The sequence below is a fragment of the Tupaia chinensis genome, unplaced genomic scaffold (assembly GCF_000334495.1).
Source record: "Tupaia chinensis unplaced genomic scaffold, TupChi_1.0 Scaffold000469_1, whole genome shotgun sequence".
NCBI lineage: Eukaryota > Metazoa > Chordata > Mammalia > Scandentia > Tupaiidae > Tupaia > Tupaia belangeri.
Genome location: NW_006159978.1, coordinates 1477953 through 1502565, shown reverse-complemented (window position 1 = coordinate 1502565; position 24613 = coordinate 1477953). Strand labels below are relative to the sequence as shown.

The 24613-nt window shown below is 55.5% G+C and overlaps 1 protein-coding gene across 1 annotated transcript in view; it reads left to right on the top strand.

The window, feature by feature from the left end:
• Positions 1–24613, top strand: part of ITPK1 (inositol-tetrakisphosphate 1-kinase) — a gene marked incomplete in the record, with an annotated part of 178242 nt that overhangs the window by 127242 nt on the left and 26387 nt on the right. Inside the window, 1 exon segment of the mRNA XM_014590644.1 lies at positions 2901–3018. Within this exon segment, the coding sequence (XP_014446130.1) occupies positions 2901–3018 (118 nt within the window).

Sequence of the window (24613 nt, the reverse complement as noted above, 5' to 3'; positions counted from 1 at the left end):
GAGAACCGACCTTTCACCTTGGTCGAGCTGACCTTTCGTCTCGGTCGGAAGCTTGCTGGAGCCTGCTTGTCAGATATCTTCCCTTCGGCCTCTTGGAGTTTCTTTCCCTCCTGAGTCTGACTTAAGTTCATGTCTCAGTGATTACGAGTTCTCTCTTTGAAGGCCAGTGCTCTGACACAGAAGTGGCCAAAATGGAGAATCAGCCTGTACGATCCAGCACCCAAGGGCCTCTGTGGGGGAAGAAGGACTGTGTCTCTCTTCTGCAGCCTTGGTTACTTGGGGGCAGCGGGAGTGGGCCCTCCCATCCACAAGCACCCCAGTATTGCCTCCTTTGTGAGCGTGTGGCTCTCCCTCCCATTCTAGAACACTCCCCTGTGCCATCTGGAGGTCACCCCCTGAGCAGTGCTTCTCGGCCTTCTCATCAGTGTAGATGCCGGAGCTCGAGGCCTCCCTGTCAGTGTAGACGCCAGAACTCAAGGCCTCCTTTGCACACACCTCACAGGTCCCCTGCAGCAACTGCTCCTGTCTCAGGGGAGGAAACCCCAAAAGAGGCTTCCTCAGAGGTGACACAAGGTGACACTGAGAGGCTCTCACCTGGGAGCCTGGCTTCTTGCCTCCAGTTACATCTCTGCCCCGCACCAGGCTGCTTCCCGGCCCGTGTGAGGGGAGAGCATGACAGCGGGCTGCTCCCAGTTACGCACACGGAGTTCACTGGGGACTGTCTGCACATCCTGCTCCCCACATGGTGCCCCAAGCCCGCTCGGTCATGTGAATATGAGGATTCCATGCACACGTGGGAGTCTTGGTGGGGGCCTGGGAACCACCTGCCCCTTGGAAACAAAGCCTGACTGATAAGGGAATGGTCCCAAGAGGGAGTCACCCTTGGGTCGCCCCAGACGAGCGGTGGCTGGCCTGGTTCAGGAGAGAGGGGCTGGGCGCAGCTGCTGGGCCAGGGGCTGGTCTGGGTAAAGCCGTCCTCAGGAAACCTCCCAGCTGGTCCCATGCTCCCCATCATGGCAGATGGGGCCTCTTGCACAGCTGCCTCCTGGCTCTGTGCCAGCGGCTGCCCAGCGGCTGGCGGTCATGTCCAAGGGTGGGAAGGCCAGATAGCAGCCTCTGTCTGCTTTTAGGGTGTAGCCGCAGTGCGTGCAGCGAGAGGGCCTTCTGAGGGCCAGAGTAGGCAGGTCCCTGGCCTTCTCGGGGGTGAGGGCGGAAGGCAAAGCCTCCCCAGGTGGACACCGCCTGTTGTGTAGGGGCCGAGGAATTTTGCAAGTTCCTTCCCAGTCCTCCAGCAGGAGACACAGAGGGGTCGTCCCAGACGGGCTGTAGGCAGGACTCAGCCGCCGTGTTGAGAGCCCTGAAAAATGATGACTGGGAACCAAACTAGGTTCACGGGGAAAAGTTCCCGATGGCTTTCTCTTTTTGCTGTTGACATTTACCAGAAAAGAAGCATGCGGGTGTGATCTCCTTACCATTGTGGCCCACACAGACAGGTGTGGAGGGTGGGCTGCAGGGCTGGATTCGATCCTGGGGCTCTCGTGCCCAAGTACCACAAGACAAGAACGAGTCACCCTCCCCCGGTCCTGGAGTCAGGGCCGTTTCCTTCTGCAGGCTCCACATTTCCTGGTCACGCATGCCTTGCATGGTCAGCCGTCGTCACGTGGCCTTCTCCCTGCGTGTCCATGTCCGGATTCCGCCGTTTTAGGAAACCAGTCAGGGGATCAGTCCATCTCCATGTGACCTCCGGGTAGCGTGGTTATGTTCAGAACCTGTTTCCAAACACGGCCCCACTCAGCGGTTCTCAGGTGGGATTCGGACCTGCATTTGCAGGACTCAGCAGGCCCAGGCCTTTGCACGGCCTGTGCCCCATGTATCTTGGGGACACAGTTCACCTCACAGTCGCCGATGAACCACCTTCCTCGAACCCAGCCTTTTCTCTGAGGCCTTCCCTGTCGCTCATGCCATAGTTTTGTCCTCAGGATCATCGAGTTTCAGAGCTGTGTCTGCTGCTCTGGCCTACCAAAGCGGATCAGGAAACCAGGGGTAACAGAGGTGACAAGTGGTAGAACTTGCCCGAGGGTCTCTGGGATCTTCTGTCTCACGACCTGTGTTGTATTTCTGGAAACATTTTGCCCTATGTTTTTATTGAATTCTGTTATAAACGTTAGTGTCCCACACACACACATAAAATATTGTAATTTCCCCAAGAAGATGGTACATTCCTTAAAGACTGTGATTTTGTCACTGTTTCTCCTGCATTCTGTAATGCTACCATGAAGTCGAGCGTTAGAGTGAAACTCTGGGTGCTGGGTGGCCTCCCCGCGGCACAGCTCTCCCCGCCACGCCTTCCCACGGACTCGAGTGAAGCCGGTCCTACTCCCCAGCCCTGCCTCCGTCCTTAACAGCTCCGTGTGCTGAGGCGCCTCTCAGTGAGCACAGTGCACGGAGCAGATCTGGTTTCAGGTGAGGCTCTATCCAGGGGTCAAACGACCTGCATGGAACCGGTTGCTCTCCTGTTCTCCATTCTCTTTTCTGACTTCAGGCTCCGTTTCTGAGTTTTGCCTCAGTCAAGCCTCTCCTTAGGGTCCCAGGGTGACTGTTCACAGCTGCCCCATCTCCACAGTTCCTCGTCTTCCTCCGGAGGCCAGGAGCATTCTTGTCCCAGAATTCCCAGCAACAGTCCTGAGCTTGCCTCTGATTAGACCAATTCAGGGTCACGTGTCCTCCCCGACCCAGCAGCCTCGGGTTGGGATATGCTGATTGGTCTAACCAAGGTCAGGTGATGCCCCAAACTGAAGTCAGGGCTGGTGGGGAGGGAAGGCACAAGGGAGCACTACGGCTTGGTGCCCTCAGCTCTGCACCCCCCGGCTAACCAGGAGTGTGATGTGCTTTCCTTTCAGGAATACATCGATGCTCACCCCGAGACCATCGTCCTGGACCCCCTCCCTGCCATCAGGACCCTCCTTGACCGTTCCAAGTCCTATGAGCTCATCCGGAAGATCGAGGCCTACATGAAAGGTATGGCACGTGTGGCTCGGCACTGTGGCAGGCAGCCCGCCGCCCGGGTGGTCATTGCACAAGGTCGGCCATTGCACTGAAGCGCTCTGGGACAGGAGGCAGGTGAATTCTGCAGGGGCAGTCATTTGGAGGAGGCCCTTTGATTCTCTTGCAGCCAGGGGAGGTGGGAAATAAAAGCCTCAGTGTACTCTTCGGGAGAGTGTCTCTGACCATGAGAAGGTTTTGTTTGGTCACATTGAGTCCTTGGTGGCAGTGAAGTGTCGCAGTCCTGCAGTGAGGAGATCGGGGCGTGCATAGCGTTGCTTGGTGGCAAGCGGGTGAGTGGGGTTACGTAATCCAGCGAAGGAGACAAACAGGCGCTGAGGGCCTTCATGTGGCTGCTGACCTCGCAGGGTACACTCTGTTCTCAGGGGAGCCTCCCTCCTGGCTGGGGAGCTCTCTGGCCTGCTGTGGGCTCACCTCCCAGCCCCTGTCCAACCCCACACTAGGCACAGGGCATCCCCGAGAAGTTAAGGCTGCCTTTTGTATGTGTTTGCTCACGGGAGAAGGACTTTCTGGGAAAGAACGATGTTGGCATGACCTTCTCTTTCCTTTGCAAATGGTCGGAGTAGCCCTGCTGAGAGCTCTATTTAGTGTCAAGGAAACGTGCTTCTCCTGGGCCTGGACTGCGTGAGGATCCACCCTTGGGTCAGCAGAGGTGGTCCCTGCTCCCCTCCACACAGTAATTGTGGCCTGACCTGGGTGGTCTTGGCCCCTGGTGTCATCTCCTGTGTTGGTGGGACCAGTAGGCACAGTTTGATTCACAAGGCCCAAGGCCACCTGTCTGTGGGGGACCTTGTGGGACTCCAGGGTCAGTGCTGATGGTACATGCTGTGTGCTGGCTCCGGGCTGTGCCAGCTCTTTCTGTGCTTTTCAGGGTGGCCACGATGTTCCCTCCCATTTCACAGATGAGTCTCGGAGGCTTTGGGGGCGAGCAGACGTGCTGACGTCACCCGTTCTAGGTAGCCTGGCCAGCACCCAGCCAGGACTCTGGCTCTGGCCCTGGCTCCCCTGCTTCTAGCACCTAAGCTGACCTTTCATGCCTCTGGGTCCAGCAAGCACCTTCCATGGATGCAGTGAGTACCCTGCCAGGAGAGTTGGTGAGTCCTTAGTCCTCTCAGAGAGGACCTGGGGAGAGCTGGCCAGGCTGTCCTAGAAGGGGGCTTGAAGCCTCTTTCCCCAGGTGCCCAGTGCTAACTAGCCTGGAGCCGAGCGCCAGCAGCCTTCCGGGGCCCCGGGGGAGACCTTCCCAGCACACCGGCAGCTGTTTCCTCGGGCTTAGAGTGGCCAGCCGCCACAGTCAGCTTCCCTTGTCTGCCCGCCTTTCCTGGCCCTCCCCCCCCCATCCCAGGTGAGAAGAGCTGTGGTAATGTTCCCCACCCGTGGCCACCTTTGCTTCACTCTGCCTTGGGGGAGGCTTTTGGCCGAATGTTGGTTCTGAAAAAGAAGTCAGCCTCCTTCTAGAAGGAGTGTCTGAGGGCCAAGAGGAGGAAGGCGGTGGAGGTGGCAGGCTGCCAGCCACATCTGATGGCGAGGCCCTTGGAAGGAAGCCTGAGCTCTGCAGGACTCGGGGACGGTGTCACTCCTGGCCTTTTCAGGCTGCAAGCCTTGAGGGAGGCAGACTGAGGCTGGGCCACACCTGGGCTCTTGGTCACCTCGTGGTCTTGGGAGGTCACTGGATCTACTCCTGCCTATGCTGTGGAAGACATGGGTCAAAACTGGCTCATCCACGGGGTGTAGGGTCAAGTGGCTGGGGTGGGGTCTGTGGAGTGTGTGGCTTCGCACCCAGCCCAGGAAATGGGTCACTCAAGCATGTAGCTTCGCACCCAGCCCAGGAAATGGGTCACTCGGAAACGGTGGCTGCTCATGCTGTCCTGTTTCATTATGCACCTGTGTGTGGGTTACAGTGTCCTGGGCAGGTGTTGAGCTAGGCCTGCTGCGGGCGAGGACAGTGGGCCCCCAGAGAGCTCATTTGAGCTAGAGCTTCCTCTCTGGGCTGTCAGGAGGTGACAGGTCATGGAGACAGTGCTAGGCCCTGTGCATTCTTTTCTTTTTTTGCTATAGGGTGCGTGCGCTCGCCAGACAGACAGAGACAGAGAGACAGAAAGCGAGAAATCATCCCCCAGGGGGGATGGCCACACTGCAGTCCCTTCTCCTCCATTCTCCTCTCGGAATCTTGGGCACGCACGCACATGTGCCCAGCATGAGTTTAAGCCTCTGGGTCTGGGACTCGAACCACGATCGACTACGTGGGAGTCCAGCGACATAGCCATTACGCTAACTGCTGGTCCCAGCCCTGTGCTTTCATAACACCGGGCTGCTCGTGATGTGGCTAGGCTTCCTGTGCTTACAAATCAAAGATGGCGACGTGGACCCTGCCCTCGGAGTCTGTTCTGGGTAGAGGTGAGACAGGCAGGGAGAGATCCCGAGTGGTAGGCTACCCTAGTGGCAGCAGCACAGTTTAGAGGGGCTGCATTTCTGTTGGGGGAGCTCACCCTGGTTGCTAGGATCTGGTGGGCGGGCATGGACTGAGGGATTGCAGGTCCAGCCTCCATGCAGGGAGAGAGCTGGCCTATGGGGTGACCATCAGGCCAGAGTGTGGGTGACCGTGGGCGCCTTGTGTAGTTAGAGGCCTCTGAGGGAGGCATTTGAACTGGTGAGTGGGGAGAAATGAGATTACCTTTAGACAGACGAGTGCAGACATGGCTGGGGTCAGGCTCTAGTGGCCATCACCTGTGACCTGTCGTGGGGTCGCTAGTGCCCACAGGTGTGAGGGCTTGGTCACGGGCTTCTTCTGGGGGGAGCCCATCAGAGTTCTGACCCGCCGGGTCTAAAGCCTGCTCCTGGGCATCGCGCTTCAGGCACTGCCTGCTGGGGAGGCGTGCGGGTTCCCCAGGTCCAGTGAGTTCCTCGGCACCTGTACCCTGGGCACCTTGCTTCTCAGTGGCAGGACAAGCTGGGAGGGTAGCCCTGGGTTGTCCTCATCTGTCAGAGGCAGGGACTTCCTGGAAGCCTCTCCTGCCCCTGGGGGCCACCCAGCAGGGGGCTCTGAGTTGGGCAGCACTGGCCACTGGCCATCTCTGCTGGTTCCCTCCTGCCGCCCTCTCTGCTGGTGGCCTTTGGGGGGTGCACATCCCACATCCCGCCATCTCCACCCCTCCCTGCTATTCCTGGAGGCTCAGCCCTTTCAGGCATGCTGTCACCGCGGTAATTACCCTGGAAGTTTCCTCAGATAATTACAGCAATCCAAGCCACACGCTCTGTGGCTTGGCGAGACTTCCTTGAGTTGTCATTGTCCCCATGCTGAGGCGGCTGCAGGGAAGACAGCTGGGGGAAGCTGCTGAGGGCTGCCTGGGTCCGCGCTGACAGGCAGGGGGAGGGAGGTGGCCTGGCTCTGTGCTCTGCAGGGGAGCAGGTAGGCCACAGCACATGGGGTCTCCCATGAGGAGCAGGCAGGGTGCTTGGACCAGCCCTACTCAGGTGGGCTGTGTCTCCATGGAGATGTCTGCCCGGAGGACCCCCACACACACTGCTTTGACATCGGGGGCTCCCAGCCTCACTCAGCTGAATGTTGGGGCAGCCTGTTTGTGGTTGGTGCCATCTCTGCTCCATGTCCCCGGAGCCCATCTTCTTCTAATTAAAGCCGGGAGTGGAAGCGGGCTCGTTTTCCTGCCACGGATCTGGCAACCTCTGAGCCGCGTGCTCAGGTGGCGTCACCGTGCCGCAGTAGCAGAGACCTGAGAGAGTGGTGGCTCGGATGAGGAAGAGCTTGCTCTCTCAGGAGATCCCAGAGCGGGCCCTCCAGCATGCGTGCAGTGCAGGCCAGGCATTCTCCAGCTCGCTGCTCTTCCACGCTTGGCTCACCTGGTCCAAGGTGGTGGCTGTACCTCCAGCTATCACATCCCAGATCCAGACGAGGATGGAGAGGGTGCCTCAGGAAAGAGAAGCAAAAGGGAACAATCCCGGGAACAGCAGTTGGCGTAATGGCTATGTCGCTGGATTCCCATGTCGTCAACCGTGGTTTGAGTCCTGAACCCGGTGGCTTAAACTCCAGGTGTGGGTGCGTGCGTGTCCGAGATCCAGAGAGGAGAATGGATGTGGGTGTGTGCGTGTCCGAGATCCAGAGAGGAGAATGGAGGAGAAGGGATTGCGGCATGGCCATCCCCCCTGGGGGGTGATTTCTCGCTTTCTGTCTCTCTGTCTTTCTGGCAAGCACATGTTCCCTATAGCAAAAACCTCCTCCCAACCCCACTCCCCCCAAAATGGGGGAATAATCCCTATGTATCTTTTCCCCCCACCCCACTCCCCCAAAAATGGGGGAATAATCCCTATGTATCTTTTCAGGAAGGATTCCAAGGGTTCTGGAAGCTCTGACAGGTGCACAGTTCCCATGTCATTGGCTAGAAATAGTCACAGGCTGTGCTGCCAGGGATTCGGGAAATATGGTCCTTGTCCTGGGAAGCCATGTGTCCAGTTCATCGCCCTGGAGTAGGAGCTAGAATGGGCTTGGGGGACCGCTGACAGTCCGCCACATCACGGGCCAAGACAGGGACCCACCTATCCCTTGGGTGGAGGATATCTGGAATGACAGTCCTCCTGTGGTTGGGCAGGGCATGTGGCTCAGCGCATGACCTCAGCAGCAGATCCCGCCCACTACACAGCTTAAGGTCACGGGGGCGGAAAGCTGGCAATGACCTGCCCCCACTCACCTGGCTCCTCAGGTTTCTCTCATAGGTGACCGTGGCTGGGAGGTGGTCGGAGGGGAACGCCCCTAAGTCCTCACCCCTGTCCTGTCCATCTCTGTGCCCATGCCGCTCAGCCACAGACACAGGTGGAACTTTCCAGAAACCAACTGTGGCCCAGCACAGGTGTGAGGGAGGAAGGTGAGAAGCTGCGACAGCACACTGGGGCGCACCTTCCCTGTGGACGCAGCAGCTCGTTCCCTCCCAGGGCCCTCATTCGAAACCGAGGCCCAGCTCTGCCGCTCCAGGCTGAGCGATCTGGGTCAGGCTATAGTGATTCTGGTGCTGGTTGAGGTCATGTGCAAAATGGTGCCCATGCCCCAGTGGATGGTGTGGATTTGTGTCCTCGTCCCCGGGGACAGCAGGTGGCAAAGGGCCTCTGGAGAGGTCCAGTAGAGCTCTGAGGACTTAGGGGTGAGCAGCGGCTCTCCTGTTCTCCTCCTAAGCCTCCCCCATGTGCACTGTAGGTGACAGATGGCCTGTCCCAGATGCCTGGCCTCCCTGGGGAGGGTCTGCCTGTGGTTTTATGGGAATTTAATCAGGACTCATCTCGGAGGCTGTTTGAAAGCTGGATTGAAATAGACACCAAGCGAAGGGAATGTAACTTTCCTGAGAGATGGAGAAGAATAAGAGCCTCCGGAGACGAACTCCCTGCAGACTCGACACTCCCAGGAAACTTCTTCCCCTTCTTGAACTCAGAGCCTCCACCTTCCCAGGTGAACAGTCTCAGCATCCATTCCCTGGGATGTAAGCAGGGCAGTGGGTCCTCAAAACACACTGTTGGTCAGGCTGATGAGGCCGTCCCTGGCAGAGTCGTTTACACGTTAGTTTGAGGTTAAGGCCTAATGTCTTTCAGCTGAACAAGATCAGGAGCTCTTGAAGCTCCTACAGGTGCTTTTTTCCAAAGGGAAAGGGAAAATAAGAGGTTCCAATATTAATATGTTAGAGAGACTGGGGTTACATTTGTCTTTGCTGCAGGACTTCTCAGAGCCTTTATTGTGCTCATGAGAATCTGCAGTCTGGCAGGAGGGTGGACTAAATTTCACTATTAATTTTAAGGTGCGCTGATATTTTGTATTCTAGTAAGAAAGAAAAACGTGTAAGGCAATTATAAACTCCCCTTGATTCTGAGACATTTTAGAGATGGAGTATGGAAGAACATGGCCTTACAATAAGTGAAATAGCAGCAGGTACAGCCTTTTCCATCCTATCAGGAGTCTCCCCGTTTTTGCCAGCCCTCTCACTCCAGGAATTCCCAGACTGCACAGCTCCTGAGTCGGCCCAGATCTGTTCCTGGGTCTCCCCCCCACCCCACCCCGCCCCCCGTCGCCTGCAGGACCTGCACTGCTGGTCCTTCCATCTGTGTAACCCCAGCCTTTGCAGTTTGAAATCCATCTCGTAGACCCTTCTCATACAAGTAGAAATATATGTGGAAAACGGGCCCAGTACATGGCTTTGCACTAACGCCTTTCTCAAGAGAAGCTGGATTCCACGTGGTGACAGGTTCAAACTCCAGCCCAAAACATGTAGGGCGCTAGCAGGGCTGCCCTGGAGGACTGGAGGGGGATAGTGGGATGACCAGACCCTGCGGAGTTACTCTCCTCTCCTCTCTCTCTCTCTCTCTCTCTCTCTTCAGACAGGCCATGTACATGTCCTAGCATGAATAAAGAAAAAAACTTAGAAAAGAAACAGTGCCATGACCCGTGTGTTTTGATAGAAATTTATCTTGGCTTCTTCCTGTGTCAGCCCGTAAAGATGAGGGAGGTTAGGTCTGCCCATTTGGATGGGAACATCATATTTCAGTCTATGAATGAGTGAGTCACACTCTCTTCAATTAACGTTGGACTCACGGTTGTCCTAGTTTCTCTGGGATTTTCTTCTTTTCTTTTTTTTTTTAGACAGACTGAGCTACAAAAAGCAGATCTCTGCATATTTCTGTAGAAGTAATCCCTAGAAGTGGAATTTCTTGGTCAAAGATGATCAACATTCCTCATGCTGGGTATTGCTGGGCTACCCGTCACAAAGTTGGCGCGGGGTCTGCTCTAATTGTGCTGGCCTGTCCAGAGGGCGTGTAGCCCCTCTCCCTTCGCATTTCTGTCCTGAGGGGCGAGACGGAACATCTTCGTAGTTTACTAGCCGTAGGCATTTGTTCTGGAAGGAATCTTTGTCGTTTGCTCATTTTCCTACGGATTCTCCACCGGCTGTCTTCTTAATGACTGATAAAGCCCCTTTTGTGGGAAGGAAATCGTCCCACGTTTAAAAATATGGACGTTTCATTAGCGTAAGCATCATTTTTGTGCCAGGGCCAAGCTGACGGTTTCCTTTCTGCTTCTAGAATATAAATCGCCAGAAAGAGTGCTCCAAATGTTATTTTTAAAATGTCTTGAAAACAGAAAGGCTGCTGCCTTCAGGGAGCTGGAGCTGAGTGGGGGCAGCGGGCGTCTGCCTGGGGTCCAGAGGGGCTGTAAATCAGTGGGAACAGCTGCCTGGGAGTTAATCCTTGTTTCCAGCAGCCGGCGGGGGCTCAGGGACGGCTGTGTCTCTGCCGGGGCCAGTGTCTGGCTCCTCCACTCCTGGGCCTGGGATGTTCCGGGTGTATGCAGCTCTCAGACAGAGGGGAGCCACATGTCCAGCTGCGTGTGGTGCACTCATGGGACCATGCCTGTGCATTTGACGTGCTCCGTCCCTGCCTGGAAACAGCGCCCTCTGCAAGTTCCAGGCTGGTTCCCTTCGAGGCTCACATGGAGCGAGGAGCTGAGCCAGGGTCCAGCTGCAGGGAGGGAGTTTGCAGCTACAGTAAGGCCACTTAGAAACCTCAGGGAGCGGCATACGGGCTGCAGCCCCTGGAAAATGGCCCTTCTTCTCCCCTAACCCACTCTCCAGGCACTGCAGATGGCACAGTGAAGCTCTTCCTTGAGAACATTCTGTAGCTGAGTGTGTTAGTTTCCTGTTATTGCATGACAAGCGACAACAAAACGAGTGGCCCATGCCACATTCATGCTTTAGCTCGCCCTTGAGTAGGTCGGGAGTCCCCATGGCCTGGCTGGCTCTGCTCGGGGTATCCTGGTTGTGCTGGGATAGCATCTGTGGGCCCTGGGAGGAGTCCCTCCAAACTCCCTCGTGCAGCAGAATGCGGTTCCTTGTGGCTAAGGACTGAGTCCCTGTCCTTGCTGGCCGTCAGCTCTGGCAGACCCCACATTCCTTCTCAGGTGGCCTCTCCGTCTTCAAGCCCACTGTGGTAGTCCAGCCCTCCTGTATCTCAAATCCGATTTCTTTTCAGAGAATACACTCCACTGTTAAAGGGCTCATGTGATGGCGTCAGGCCCACCTGGGTTATCTTTGTCTTTGTGTGTGTGTGTGTGTGTGTGTGTGTGCACGTGTGTGTGTACACATGCAGTGATCCTACTGCCTCAGCCTCCTGTGTAGCTGGGACTACAGGCGTGCCACTGTGCCAGCTTTCTGGGCGGTTGGAAATCGAACCCGGGCTTCCCACATGGCCCCAGCCTGCCCAGCACAGCATCCGGCAGGTTTGCCTCAGCTGGGCTGTCAGCCCCGGCTCTGAGGTCTGCGATGTTACGTAACCTCACCACTGAGTAAGGTGGCCTGTCTTGGCGACCAGGTGGAGTTGGGGAGCTCACCGGGGACAGAATCCTGGGGCCTCGACAGAATCCTATCACACTGAGCAGACATGGTAGTGTCTCCTTGCGTAACTCCAAGATCAGTGGATGTAATTGGGATTGTGAACCCCTCTGTGCTCATCACCTGTGCTGGGCACCTCAGGGCATGTGACTCCTGCCCACTCCCTCTCCTGGGTGGCATCTCTTCCCATTCGGGCCTTCACGCTCCACTCTCTAGCCCTGCCTCGCCTCATAAGCGCCCTTCTCACCCTTCATCTTTGTCCAAAATACCTTAATGCCCTTGACGAGCTCCTGTTTGGCTCAGATCCCCTCCTCCTGGAAGCACTCCTTGCTGCACACTCCTTCCTTGTGTGGACCTCTGCTGTCTTCTCTATCCACAGTCCCCTTTGCTCACTCAGTCACAGAGGAACTCTATGCTGTTGTCATCGTCTTTGGTTGCATGCTTCTCCACCTGACCACGAAGGCCTGAGGACGGGGCAGGTGTGTCTTTGGTGTCCTTGCATCCATAGCAGAGGACCTGAGACATGGTATGCACTCAGAAAACAGCGTACACACACAGGAAGGGTGTTTTCAGGAGCCAGATACATAAAAAGTAGATGCACTGGGGTGCTTCTGAGGCAGATGGGTTGTGGGCTTGGGGCCAGAGAGGAGCTGGCCCTGGCTGTGGTGACAGCTTGCTTGTGAGGAGGTGGTGTTGAAGTGGGTCTGATGCAATGGGCTTAGCTACACAGGGATGCGGCGTGGCGCCATCCAGGGAGAGCATACAGGGTGTTCAAAAGAAACGGAGCTGCCCGAGCTGCTGGAGGGATCCCCAGGCCAAGTCCCGGAGGCCTAGTGGTGGAGGTGGGGACGTCAGTGGGAAGGCCCTATAGCCTCCTCAAAAGAGATATCAAGGGACCAACAGATGGCATAATGGTTGTTGCTGGGCTCCCACGTGGCTGGCTGTGGTTTGATTCCAGACCTGGCTGCGTGTGTGTGCACCCAACATCCAGAGAGGAGAATGGAGGAAAAGGAATTGTGGCATGGCCATCCCCCCAGGGATGATTTCTTGCTTTTTGTCTCTCTGTCTCTGGTGAGCACATGCACCCTATAGCAAAAATCTCTCTTAAAAAACAAAACAAAACAAAACCGCATTGAGGCCCTGGTGAGGGCAGTAGATGGGTCAGGGCCCAGAGGTTGAAAAGGTAGTGTTGGCCAAGAGTGGTGACAGGTGTTATATCTGGGGTGGTGAGAATGACTTATGGAAAAGGAGGTATGGGACCCTGATGGTAGGGCCCCAAGGGTGAACTGGATGCCTTGTGGCTACCAGGAGGGCCATGAGGGCGGGGGCCTCATAGTCAACCCATGGTCACAGCCCTAGCCTGGGCCAGGTTCCAGGGCTTCAGCCACAGGGATTCCATCCTAACAAGAGCAATGCAAAGGGGGGAGTCCCCGAGAGCAGGGGCAGCACAGGCAAAGGCCAGGCGTGCAGGGAAGGGCAGGCGCCAGGGGAACAGAGGACGGCGCTTCCTGGTGAGAGCCTCTTTTGCACTGGGGTGCAGGCTGGAGCTGTCCTGCTCACCTGGCTGCCCGCTGTGGCGTCGGGGGCTGAGGGCAGAGCCCCACTGTCCTGCCCTGCTCTTTTGCCTTTGGAGGAGCTGCTGCTGTGGAGTTTGCCCTGTCACCTCCGGGACTCTGACTCTGGCCAAGGATATCATTGGGGCCAGAAGTTTTCCTTCTTGTTTTCTGTCATCCTGTTCCAGTGACTGATACCACAGGTTCAGCCCCAGACTCCGAGCACGAGATGCCGCAGCGACACCGTGCTCTGCTGGGGCAGGAGAGTGGCCAAGGTCTTGGCGGTCTTCTTGGTGACTTAGATCTGCTTTAAGATCTGAATTTCGTCACTATGGGTAGATGGTAGAAGGCTCCAGAAACCAGCACCTTGATGCTTACAGTCAGGAGACTCATCTAGGGCAGGAGAAGGCAGACACGCTGCCCTTCCCATCCTTCCACTCTCATTTCTTTTATGGGGGTGGTTTGCTGTAGGGCACTTGTGCTCACCAGAGAGACAGAGACAGAACGTGAGAAATCACCCCCAATGGGGAACGCCACGCTGTAATCCCTTCTCCTGCCGGGTCTGGGACTTGAACTGCAGTCAGCCATGTGGGAGTCCAGCGACATAACCATTATGCCATCTGCTGGTCCCCCACTCTCCTTTCTGTCCTGCCCGTCCTGGCAAGGGAGAGCAAGGGTCAGTCATGCCATGGCCCTCCTGGGTCTACAGTCTGCAGAGAGCAGCCCCTTCCCTCCAGTTCTCTAGCCCATTGGATCCTGGCAACTCGCATGTGTGCCTGGCCTGTTTGTGGCCAACCAGACTGGGATTTGAACCACAGTCACCATATAGGATCCAGTTCCACGTGAGCAGCACACCACCACTGCACCACCAGGCGGCCCCGCATGTTCTCTTTGATCTTGAATGTGTAAGCATCAGGGACTCAGGTCCCCGCCATGCAAGATGGCGGTGGTCCTAGGAACCTACCCGTGACGTTGCTGTGAAGATCACGTGATGGCCGAGTGGGAGCGGGGCTGGCGTGCAGCTGCTGCAGCGCTGCTCTGGGTGATGCTGACATCGAGCCCTGCCTGCCGCCCACGCTGTTACCTGCCCCATTGAGCGCCCTGACCGCCTCTGTTCTGGGTACTGTCTCTGTGGAAGCCGAAATGACGACAGGTCTCTCTTTTACTCACAAATCTGGGTTTAGTTGGGCTCAGCGAGGCAGGTCTCCCTGGTGGTCTGCGTGGCTCCTCAGTGTGGTGGTGCCAGAGTAGCCAGATTTCTTACTCGGTGGTGCAGGAGCCCAGGGTTCTGTATCCCAAGAGCGAGTCTCTTCTGGCCTTGCCTTCAGGATCCACGTTCTACTGATCTCAGGACTGCAGGGCCAGCCGTGTGCCAGGGTTCGGTGTTCAGAGCCCACTTCGGCGTGGATGGTGGTGTGGGGAGAGTTGGCTCACACAGGTGTGGAGACCGAGAAGTCTGGACACCTGTGAGAGCCTCCCGTGTCCATTCTAGTCCAAACCCAGAGGGCCGAGGGCTGTAAGAACCAAGTATGAGTTGCAGTTTGAGTGGAGGAGACCAGTGTGTCAGAAAACTGAGAGCGAATTCTCCATTTCCCGACCTTTTCTTTTTCGTGTTTTAGGTTTTTTTCCACAGGGTGAGTACACTCACCTGAGACACAGAGAGGGAAAGTGAGAAATCACCCCCCTCCCCGGGGGCATGGCCACACCACACAGTCCCTGCTCCACTCTCCTCTTGGGACTTTGGGCACACCCACACACATGCCCAGCACGCTTTTCAAGCTGCCAGGTCTGGGACACAAACCATGGTCGGCCATGTGGGAGTCCAGCACCTTAGCTATTACGCCACCTGCAGGCCCCTTTCCCCACCTTTTCTATTTAGGCCTTCAACTGTTTGGATGAGGCCCACCCATATCTAGAGAGCAATCTGCTCTTAGTCAAACGCTCATCCCATCCCCAAACACTCAGGATCATATTTGACTACATATCTGGGCACCCGTGGCCCAATCAAGTGGACAGTCACCCCGTTGCAGGCCCACTGTGCTCCCAGCTCTCGGGCAGGTTCCGGGTGTACTGAGGTGAGCAGACATGTCCCTGCCTCATCGAGCCTCTCAGTTGCCTCAGGGAGACAGACTTAAAGTAAATCTTACATCAGAGGTGACCAGGTGCTGGGGTGGGGCACTGAGCCAGCACCCTATGGCAGGAGCCAAGCCCATTTGGTCCAGGGCTTGGAAGACGGGTGATGGGGAAGGAGGGAAGAGCTGGAGGTGCAGGCAGCCCTCCATCCCCAGGCTACAAGGACATGATCCTGCCGCTCCTCTCAGCTGACCGAGGCTTGGCCTCCAAGAGTCCAACTCCACCCACCCTCAGCACCTGCTGGCTTCAGGGCTGGACCTTTCAGTGTCTTAACAAACAAAAAACATGTCATTGCAGTTTTATCTCATCCAGGAATGGTAATGGGCCTGAAGACACACACCCAGAGGTTTCCATTCAAGTACGCACTAATCGGGCCTGCCCAGGGGACCGTCAGGCTGTGGGGAGAAATGAGTCAGTTACAGCAAGCAGGCCCAGGCACCGAAGCTGCTGGAGCAGGTGTCAGGGATGGCTGGAAGCACAGCAGAATCAGATACCCTGCATCTGCAGTGGGGTGAGGAGGGCGTCCCAGGAGGCATGGACAGAGCATCACTCCAGGAGGGGCTCGGAGTTTGCCATGACTGGAGGCCAGGCCCGGTCAGGACAGGATGTAGCACTGGAGAGGTGAGGGCCGGGAGTACCCTCTCCAGCCCTGGCACTCACCTCTTGCTGTAAGTCCTTTCCGGTCAGGAACCAGTTCTGTCTTCTATTTTCTTGCTTCCAGAGCCTGTCAGCAGGCCCTTCTCTGCCCCTGCTGGCTCAGACCTGTGTCTGCTCTCCCACCCCACATGCCTGTGACCCAACTGCTGTATTACTAGGTAACTGCTGTCACCACTGATGGCCAAAAAGATATTTGGGTTGAGCTGCTGCCAGGATGCTCAGAATTCAAGAGCACTTGGCTCCTGCCCCTTTCCTGCAGAGGGAAGGCCGCTTTGGGCAGCCAGATGCTGAGTCCTGAGGAGTTTGCAGGTGGGTTGAGTCCTACTGGGAGTCACTGAGTCACAGGGCTGTTCCAAACCAACAGTGCCACATGGTGGCCAGACGGGGGACTGCAGTCTCTCTCTACACACACACACACACACACACACACACACACACACACACACACACACACACACACACACACACACTTCCCTTGCTGGTCATGCTAGCTCCCCACCTCCTGCTGCTTTTGTTTCCAGGGTTCCCAGCTCACATATGGCAGCCGCCAGTTTATTGTCACACACACACACACAAGTGTACACTTGTCAAGGGACAGCTCTTACTGCCACCTGCCTTCTCAGTCCCCAGGGTTCATCCCACCTAGTTGTTGACTCAGAACCCAAACGTGAGGGTTCAATGGGCTGCAAGAGATGAGCAACAGAACAAGGCGGTGCAAGAAAAAAAAAGAGCAAGAAAAACATGGGCACCTCGAGGAGACGCTGCCCAAGGGAGCAGGGAGAGTGACATTCGAGTGGCGCTGGGAGAAGCAGTTGGTTGCCGGGTGATGGAGGGGAGGGAGACCAGAGGTGTGGGGGCAGTGACAGCCCACTGCGCGGAGCTCTGCAGGCAGAGGGAGTTGGGAAGCGTGATTGTGCACCACGGCACCGTGGCTGTCCTACACAGGAGGTGGCCGAAACTAGAAACAGCTCAGGTTCTGGGGGCCAGCCGTCCACGGCCTAGTGTAGGCAGGACTGGCTTCTCTGAGGCCTCTCTGAGACTGGAGGTGGCCATCATCTCTGTCTGCACAGTCCTCCCTCTGTGTATCTGTGTCCTACTCTCTTCTTAGAAGGTCGGGTCCCATATGACCTCATCTTCCTTAATTATCTCGTTAAAGACCCCCTTGGGGCCAGCAGATGGTGTAGCGGTTACATCACTGGACTCCCACTGGACCAGACCTGGTGGCTTGAGACTCACGCTGGGCACATGTGTGTGCATGCCTAAGATCCAGGAGAAGGGACTGCGGTGTGGCCATCCCCCAGGGAGGTGGTTTCTCACTGTCTCTCTCTCCAATGAGCATATGTGCTCTGAGACAGAAACCTCTAAAAAATTAAACACCCTAGTTCCCAGTACAAGCCCATTCTGAGGCATGGAGTTAGGACTTTAAAACGAACTCCGGGAGACAACCCATCACAAGAAGGTGCTTAAGGATGGCATGTGAAGGCCTAGGACAGCTCTGGGCGTCAGCTGGGAGTGGGGCAGTTCCCGAGTAGGGAGCTGCCTCTGTGAAGTGAGTTTCATGAAGACGAGCCAGGCCTGGCCACAGTGGCCCGGGCCACATCCTAGTCTAGCCTCGTGGCGAGGCGTGGTGGTGTGCACCTGTAACCCCAGCGACTCGGCAGCTGATGAGGAGCACAGGCTGGACGCCGACCTGGCTCACATAGGGAGGCCCTGTCTGAACAAATGCTGGGTGTGGTGGCAGGTGCCTGCAGTCCCTGCTGGGAGGCTGAAGTGGGAGGATTATGGCATGGCAAGAAAAGGGGAGAGACCCTGACTGACCAAGACTGAGCTGCTGTGTGTGGTGTGGTTGGGTGGTAGGTGCATTGGAGAGATGCCAGGGCGCGGGCCATCTGTGGGTAGAGGAGCCGCTGTGGGGGGATGATTTTGGGGCGAGGGTACCAATGAGGGGCTTATTGCATTAGGCTTTGGGGACACTCCTCCAGGCAGCTGGCCAGGAGCCGGAGCTGGGGCCACAGCACGTGTTCCCGTGGTGTCCCAGGGCAGGCCGGGAGGATGGCTGGCGCTGGTGCTCCCAGGTGTCCGGGAGGTGGTGTGTCCTCAGGAACAGGGCCGGCTGTTTCCAAGTGACCCAAATGCCCTCCATGGGTGTGGCTTCTCTGCCCCTGGGACAGCCCTGGGGTATGGGCAGCGTTGTCCCATTTTACAGAGCGAGTGGCCTGCCTAGTGGCCCAGGTCATAGTGACTGGGCTGCTCTCAGGCCTCCGAGTTGTGCTGCCTATGGCTGGCCTTCTGGCATCTAAGCCGCTTCTGCTAGGACAGCTTCCTCTAGGCAGTCTTCTCTGCCTCCCCTGGCCCTGGGTATGGTGACGTCACTGCTAGATGTGTCTACTGTCCCATTTCTCAGTGTGTAGTTGGCATTTGACCCACGTCCTGGAACTTCCCCTGTTCGCCTCACTTGTGACACTGCTGGATGCGAATCCTGGTGATGATGACAGTTCAGCCAGTTCTGGCCGGGGCCGGGAGGTAAGCCTGGGGGCTGCCCTCAGCACATGCTGGATTCAAACTCGGGCAGCCTGGGCCCTCTGTGGACCCTGCATGGGCGCCCAGTTGGATAGGCGAGGTGGACAACCAGTAGTCAGCAGTACAGGGCCCTCGGCTGCTGCAGTGGGAGAGGCCTCCTCCTGGTGAGTGGAAGGGGGTGCTCCAAGAAGCCTCCCAGGCCACGAGGGGCTGGAAGACAGGGCTAGCAGACTGAGGCCCAGCCTGTGCGAAGGCCCTGGGGCTGAGAGGTCAGGGCACTGGTTTTGCCCTGGCTCCTGCTTTGGGAGGACTCCGTGACAGCCTGCTGCCCACCCAGCCTCGAGCCTGCCCATCAGTGACACAGGAGCCCCTCACTGCCTCCTAAGTAGCTGTTTCCTGCCAGACAGTGTGGACCCTGGGAATGGGTGTGGCCCAAGAAAGCAGGACCCAGGCCAGCTCCAGTGAGCCACATCTGAGGCCCACACAGCCAGGGCCTCCCCTGTGCATGTGCCCTGGGTGGTGGTGTCCTGTGAGAATCCACCTTTGACATGGCCACCTCCCCCGGGCCAGTGGGCAGTTTGCTCATTTGCTCACTCGCTCATTGGAGCCACAGCCATAAGCACGACCCAGCAGGCCATCATGAGCCAGCGTCCTGCCTCGCACCCTGAGAACTCCATGCCGGCGCAGCAGCCTACCCAGGAGGATAGGTTGGAACTCATGCCTTCATCAAGGCCCGTTTAGATGCCGTGTCCTCCCAGGATGCAGTTAGAAGCCTGAACTCCTGAACCCGAGCCCCAGGCTGTGCTACTGGGCCTGCCTCCAGCCAGCACAGGGGCAGGGGCTCCTGTTGCCTTGACTGCCCCCAATGGGCACCAGGGCCAGCAAGGGTCTCATGCCACCTCTTGGCTCCTGGTGCCGCTTGGTGCCCGGAGCCCCCTGTGGGGTGTGGAGGGCATGCTCACGTGGCAGCGCCAGGCCCTTGCCTGTCCCCAGACAGCAGCTGGCTTTTTAACCTGACGTTTCACACACCCCACGACTTTCTCATCCTTGACTCGTGTGGCACCACCAGCAAGCTGAAAGGCCTGGCCTGGGCCTATCACCACCCGTTCTGCTGATGGGATTCCCAAGACCCTAACGGCTCCTGACTTGCCCAGAGCCCGGTGAGCTGCTGGGTCTTGCATCCCTCCCGGCCCACGTCCAAGGACCCTCCTTGCTCGCTGTTATGTCACGCTTTGCCCTTAGCTCCCTGTTCCAGCCACAGTGTCTTCTGCTTGGCCCATCTGCTAGGTGGGTTGCTGGCCCCAGGGACCCTGTGTGTGGGACGGGGCTGCTTGCCCCGTTTTCCCCTTCGCCCCCTGTCCCAGCCACAGTGTCTTCTGCTTGGCCCATCTGCTAGGTGGGTTGCTGGCCCCAGGGACCCTGTGTGTGGGACGGGGCTGCTCACTGTGTTGCCCGTCCTCCTCCCTGCGTAAAGGGCCACCACTGAAATGGGGCTAGCCGGGGGAGGGAGAAGCATACTCAAACTGCTGGTTGCCTTGTGCCCTCAACAGAAAGCCTCAGCCTGGGAGGCGAGTACCACAGAAATGTCGATTCCCGTGTGCCCAAAGCCACTCTGGGAACTTGGCCTGTGGGGACGATTTGCCACAAGCATGAAGCTGTTCACTGAAGCAAAACCAGCACCACTGAAATGCCTGTCGTCAGGTGGCCAGGATGGCGTCCCAGGAAGGTGCCGACGCAGTAGCATTCAGAAGGAAAGCCCACATGTGAAAGAGCCCCAAACCCCAGTGAGGCCGAGGGGCGGGACTATATCCGCAAGGAAAGCCAGCAAGGAAGAGGCCCTCAGCCTGGCGCAGCTGGAGTCTGAGATGCCCCAGGAAGCTGGGTTGGACCTTGGACCATGATTTGTGACCCCCCATGTGCATCCATAGCTGGGTGCCCACTATGTGCCAGGCCTTTCAGCAACCTTCTAGGGAGGCGTCGCCCACTGCACAGACCAGGAAGGCGAGGCTCCGCAGAGTTAAACCATTTGCCCAAGGGGTCAGCCAGTCAGTGGTTTATGCCAAGTTCAAAGTCAGGCTGGCTGGCTCTGAAGCTGCACGTTCAAATACCCAGCCCTGCCACTCCCCGGTCCCCATTGTCCTCTTGCGCCCGTTGGTCATTCGCTACTTTGTTCTCTTGCTATTTCTGTAGCTGCCAGTGCCAGTGGATGAGCGAGGACACTTGGCAGAGCGACTGGGCAGTCGCATGTGGCCCAGGCTGCTGGCTCTGTCCCGGCCCTGCGCGAAGCTCGCATGTAGCCTTGAACTCCTTACTCCCTTCCCCTTTCTGGACTTGGAGCTGTGTTGGGACCTGCCTCTCCAGTGCCCTGGAACTTCCCAGTCTCTGGCCTGGGCAGCAGAGAGGGCAGGTGGGAGTGTTTCGGTTTCCCAGCAGCTGACGTTACAGCTCTCAGAAGAACACAGCCCACCATCTACCAAAAACAGCCTCTCCCGCCCCCGTCCAGAAATAAAGATGGTAGATAAACAAACAGTAGCCTTTTGGGGGAACTGGAAATAGCCTCCCGGCTCCCACTGCTGACTTACCCAGGGTCTTTACCGTAATAGTCTCTGACGGGGAACTTCCCATGGCCGGCCTGGAGGAACCCTAGTGGCTGTCCTTCCCACAGGCCCTGCCTACGTGGCTGCTGGTACTGTGGGGGTGGAGGGGTGGGGCTCTACCTGGGCCTCACCAGCTTGTGGAGGCAGCTAACTGCCAGCTCTGATGTGCAGGGCCTGGTCCCTTCCGGAACCTTCTCACTTGGCCAGGTGACTTGTGTCCAGCCCTGGACTGGTCTCAGAGGTCGAGTCCAGTTCGTGCATCCTCACAGCAGCATGCCGGGCCTTCGCATTGGCTGTTCCCTCTGCTGGGGGCTCGTTTCCCCCAGACGTGTGTCCCGCTGGCTCACCTTTCATTGTGGTGTTCAAATCACACGCCCCACCTCTGTGGTTTGTTTATTGTCATATCCCTACCTCCTAGAGTTCATTGGGTTTTCGGGAAAGTCAAGAGTACTGTTCTATGCAAAACTGTGTCATGACTTTCTCAGTGACCCAATAGTAGAGGCTCAGCTTTTTCTTTTTTTAAACTATTGAATGATTGTTGCAACCAAAATACGGCCAGCTGTAGTTCCTAATTTGCTGCGATTTCACAGGCATGTCAGGATGGCTTTACCTGCAAGTAGCCAAACGCCGGCTCAAGCAGAAAAGACGTGGCAGCCTCTCATACCCAGCGTCCCGAGTGGGGTGGGCTCTGGGCAGCCCAGGGAAGGACGAGGTCCTTTCTGGCCTCTGCTCCGCACGCTCAGAACTGCCTTCACCAAGAGCTGGTGCCCTTGGGGGTGAGTCGGCAGCCAGGCCTGAGAACTACGAGCCCTTCAGGCGGTATGCATGGGTCTTAGCCCAGGCCCTGCTACTCAGGTGGTCAGCCAGCTCCAGGTAGGAAGTGAACAGGAACCCCTCCCTTGTCTGTGTGGCCCCTGCTGCCCTCTAGGCTGCCGTCTTTCACATCAGACCCTGAGAGTTTGGAGAGCTGGGGTGTCTGCCCTAAAGCCGGGTGTGGCATTCATTGGAAGTGTTTGATCTTCATGTCTCTGGACATTCCCTTCCCTGACTGTGCCTTGGACCCCGTGGGGTCGGGGAGTGGGACTCTGCGGATTTGCTGGGAGCGTCAAAGGAGACGTGGGGTGGACAGTGTTTTCGGCCCCGTGGCCAGCAAGGAGTGAGCCTGACGGCACCAGCTGCTGCCGGGCTGCTTCAGGTTTTCCTATTTTTCTTTTATTGATGTAATACCTGTGCTGTAGAATTCACCCTTTAAAAGTATACATACTGTTCCATAGTTTTTGAATTTATTCACAAAATTGGGCAGCCATCACCACTAATTCTAGACCATTTTCACACCCCCGCCCCCACCATGTAGCCAGGTGTGGTCTCTCCCCGGCCCCCTTCCTCAGCCCGTCCGCACCTCCTTTTCATCGCTCTGGATTTGCCTGTTGTGGACATTCTGGTGAATGGAATCATGCAATATTTACAATACAGAGTCTTCTGCGTCCAGCTTCTTTCTCTTAGGATAGTATTTCCAAGGTTCATCTATGTTGGGACCTTTATTCCTTTATTACGCTGAATAATATCTCATTGTACGGATATACCATATTTTGTCTATCTGTTTCTCAGTCGTTGAATACTGGAATTGTCACCACTTTTTGGCTACTATGAGTAATGTTGCTAAGAAGGTTTTTTTCCTTTAGTTCGCTATAGGGTGCGTGCACTCACCAGAGAGAGGGAAAGTGAGAAATCAGCCCCCAGGGGAATGGCCACATTGCAGTCCCTCCACTCCCATTCTTCTCTGGGATTTTTAGCAGTGCACGCACACACATCTGGTGTGATTTTCAAGCCGCCATGTCTGGGACTCAAACCACATTGTCCGTCATGTGGAATCTGGCTGCCTTAAGCTCCACACCACCTGCTGGCCCCTAGCTTTCTTTCTAGTGTCCTTTGAAGCACAAAAGTTAATTTGGTGATGTCCAATTTATTTCTTTTTACTCCGTTTGTTGGTGCTGGTAATGCCATATCTAAGGAGCCATTGCCTAATCCAAGGTCATGAAGATTTGCACCTATGTATTCTTCTAAGAGTTTTGCAGTTTTAATGCTTAAAATTAGGTCATGATTCATTTTATTTGTTGGTTTTTTAGAGAGATTTTTGCTGTATGGCACGTGAGCTCGCCAGAGAGACAGACTGAGAAATCACCCCCCGGGGGGTGGCCATGCTGCAGTCCCTTTTTCTCTTCCATTCTTCTCTTCCAAACTCACGTGCCTGATTTGAGTTTTAAGCTCCAGATCTGGGACTTGAACAGCTGTTGGCTACGTAATGTACCCGTTACGTCATGGTCCCTCATGATTCATTTTGAATTAATTGGTATATGATATGAGATAGGGTCCCAACTATGATTTTTTGCATGTGTTGTTGTTGTCCTAGCACCATTCATTGAAAAGAATATTCTTTCCCCCATTGAATTGTCTGGCCACCCTTGTAGAAAATCAGCTGAGTGTGGATACATGAGTTTCTTTCTGGATTCCTGATTCTGTTCTGTTGATCTTATGCATGTCCTTAGGCCACTACCTCATTGTCTCAATTACTGTAACTTTGTAGTCGTTTTTTTTTGTTTTTTGGTTTTTGTTTTGAGAGGTTTTTGCTATAAGGCCTGTGTGCTTGCCAGCAAGACAGAGATAGACAGACAGACAGAGAGCAAGAAATCACCCCCCGGGGGGAATGGCCACGCCGCAATCCCTTCTCCATTCTCCTCTCAGGATCTTGGGCACACATGCACATGCACCTAGTGTGAGTTTAAGACACCGGGTCCAGGACTTGAACCGCAGTTCAAGTCTACATGGGAGTCTAGTAACATAGCCATTACGCCAACTGCTGGTCCCTGTAGTAAGTTTTTAAAGCAGGAAGTGTGAATTCTCCAACCTTGCTCTTCTTTTTCAAGATATTTGGCTATTCTGGGACTCTTGCATTTTCATAGGCCTTTTAGGATTAGATTATTCTGCAAAAAAAGAAAGCTAGTATTTTGACGGAGTATTGCTTTGAGTATGTATTGATAGATCAGTTTGAGTATTATTGCTAACTTAATAGTATTAAATCTATTTGTGAATATAGTGTTTGGGTTTTTTTTTTATGTGTTAGGTCTTTTAAAATTGCTTTCAATGTTTTTTATGTTTTCAATGTTTAAGTCTTACACTTAGTTGTTAAATTTATTCGTAACTATTTTATCCTTTCTGATGATTCTGCACCTAGAATTGACTTTTTTATTTTTAAAAGAATTATTTTACCTTATTTATCATTATTAATATTTAATTTGACCAGAGAGAGAGAGGGAGGGAAAGTGAGAAAGTAAGCTGCCATTTCCAGGACGTGAACCACTGTTGGCCATGTAAGAGGCTAGCACCTTCACCACCATGCCATCTGCTGGCCCCTAGAATTGACTTCTTGATTTTGCATTTGGATTGTTTATTGCCAATGTATAGAAATCCAATTGCTTTTCCTATAATAACCTTGTATTCTGCAACCCTGCCGAACTCATTTAATAGCTGTAATAGTTTTTGGATTTTGGGGGGAGATGGGGGAGAATTCCTTGTGAGTTTCTATACATAAATTCATCTTAGCTATAAATAGTGATGGTTTTACTTCTCCCTTTCCTTTTCTCCCCACCTCTGATGATCCTGGCTAGAAGCTATAGTACGATGTTAAGTAGAAGTGCTAGGAACAGGTACACATGTC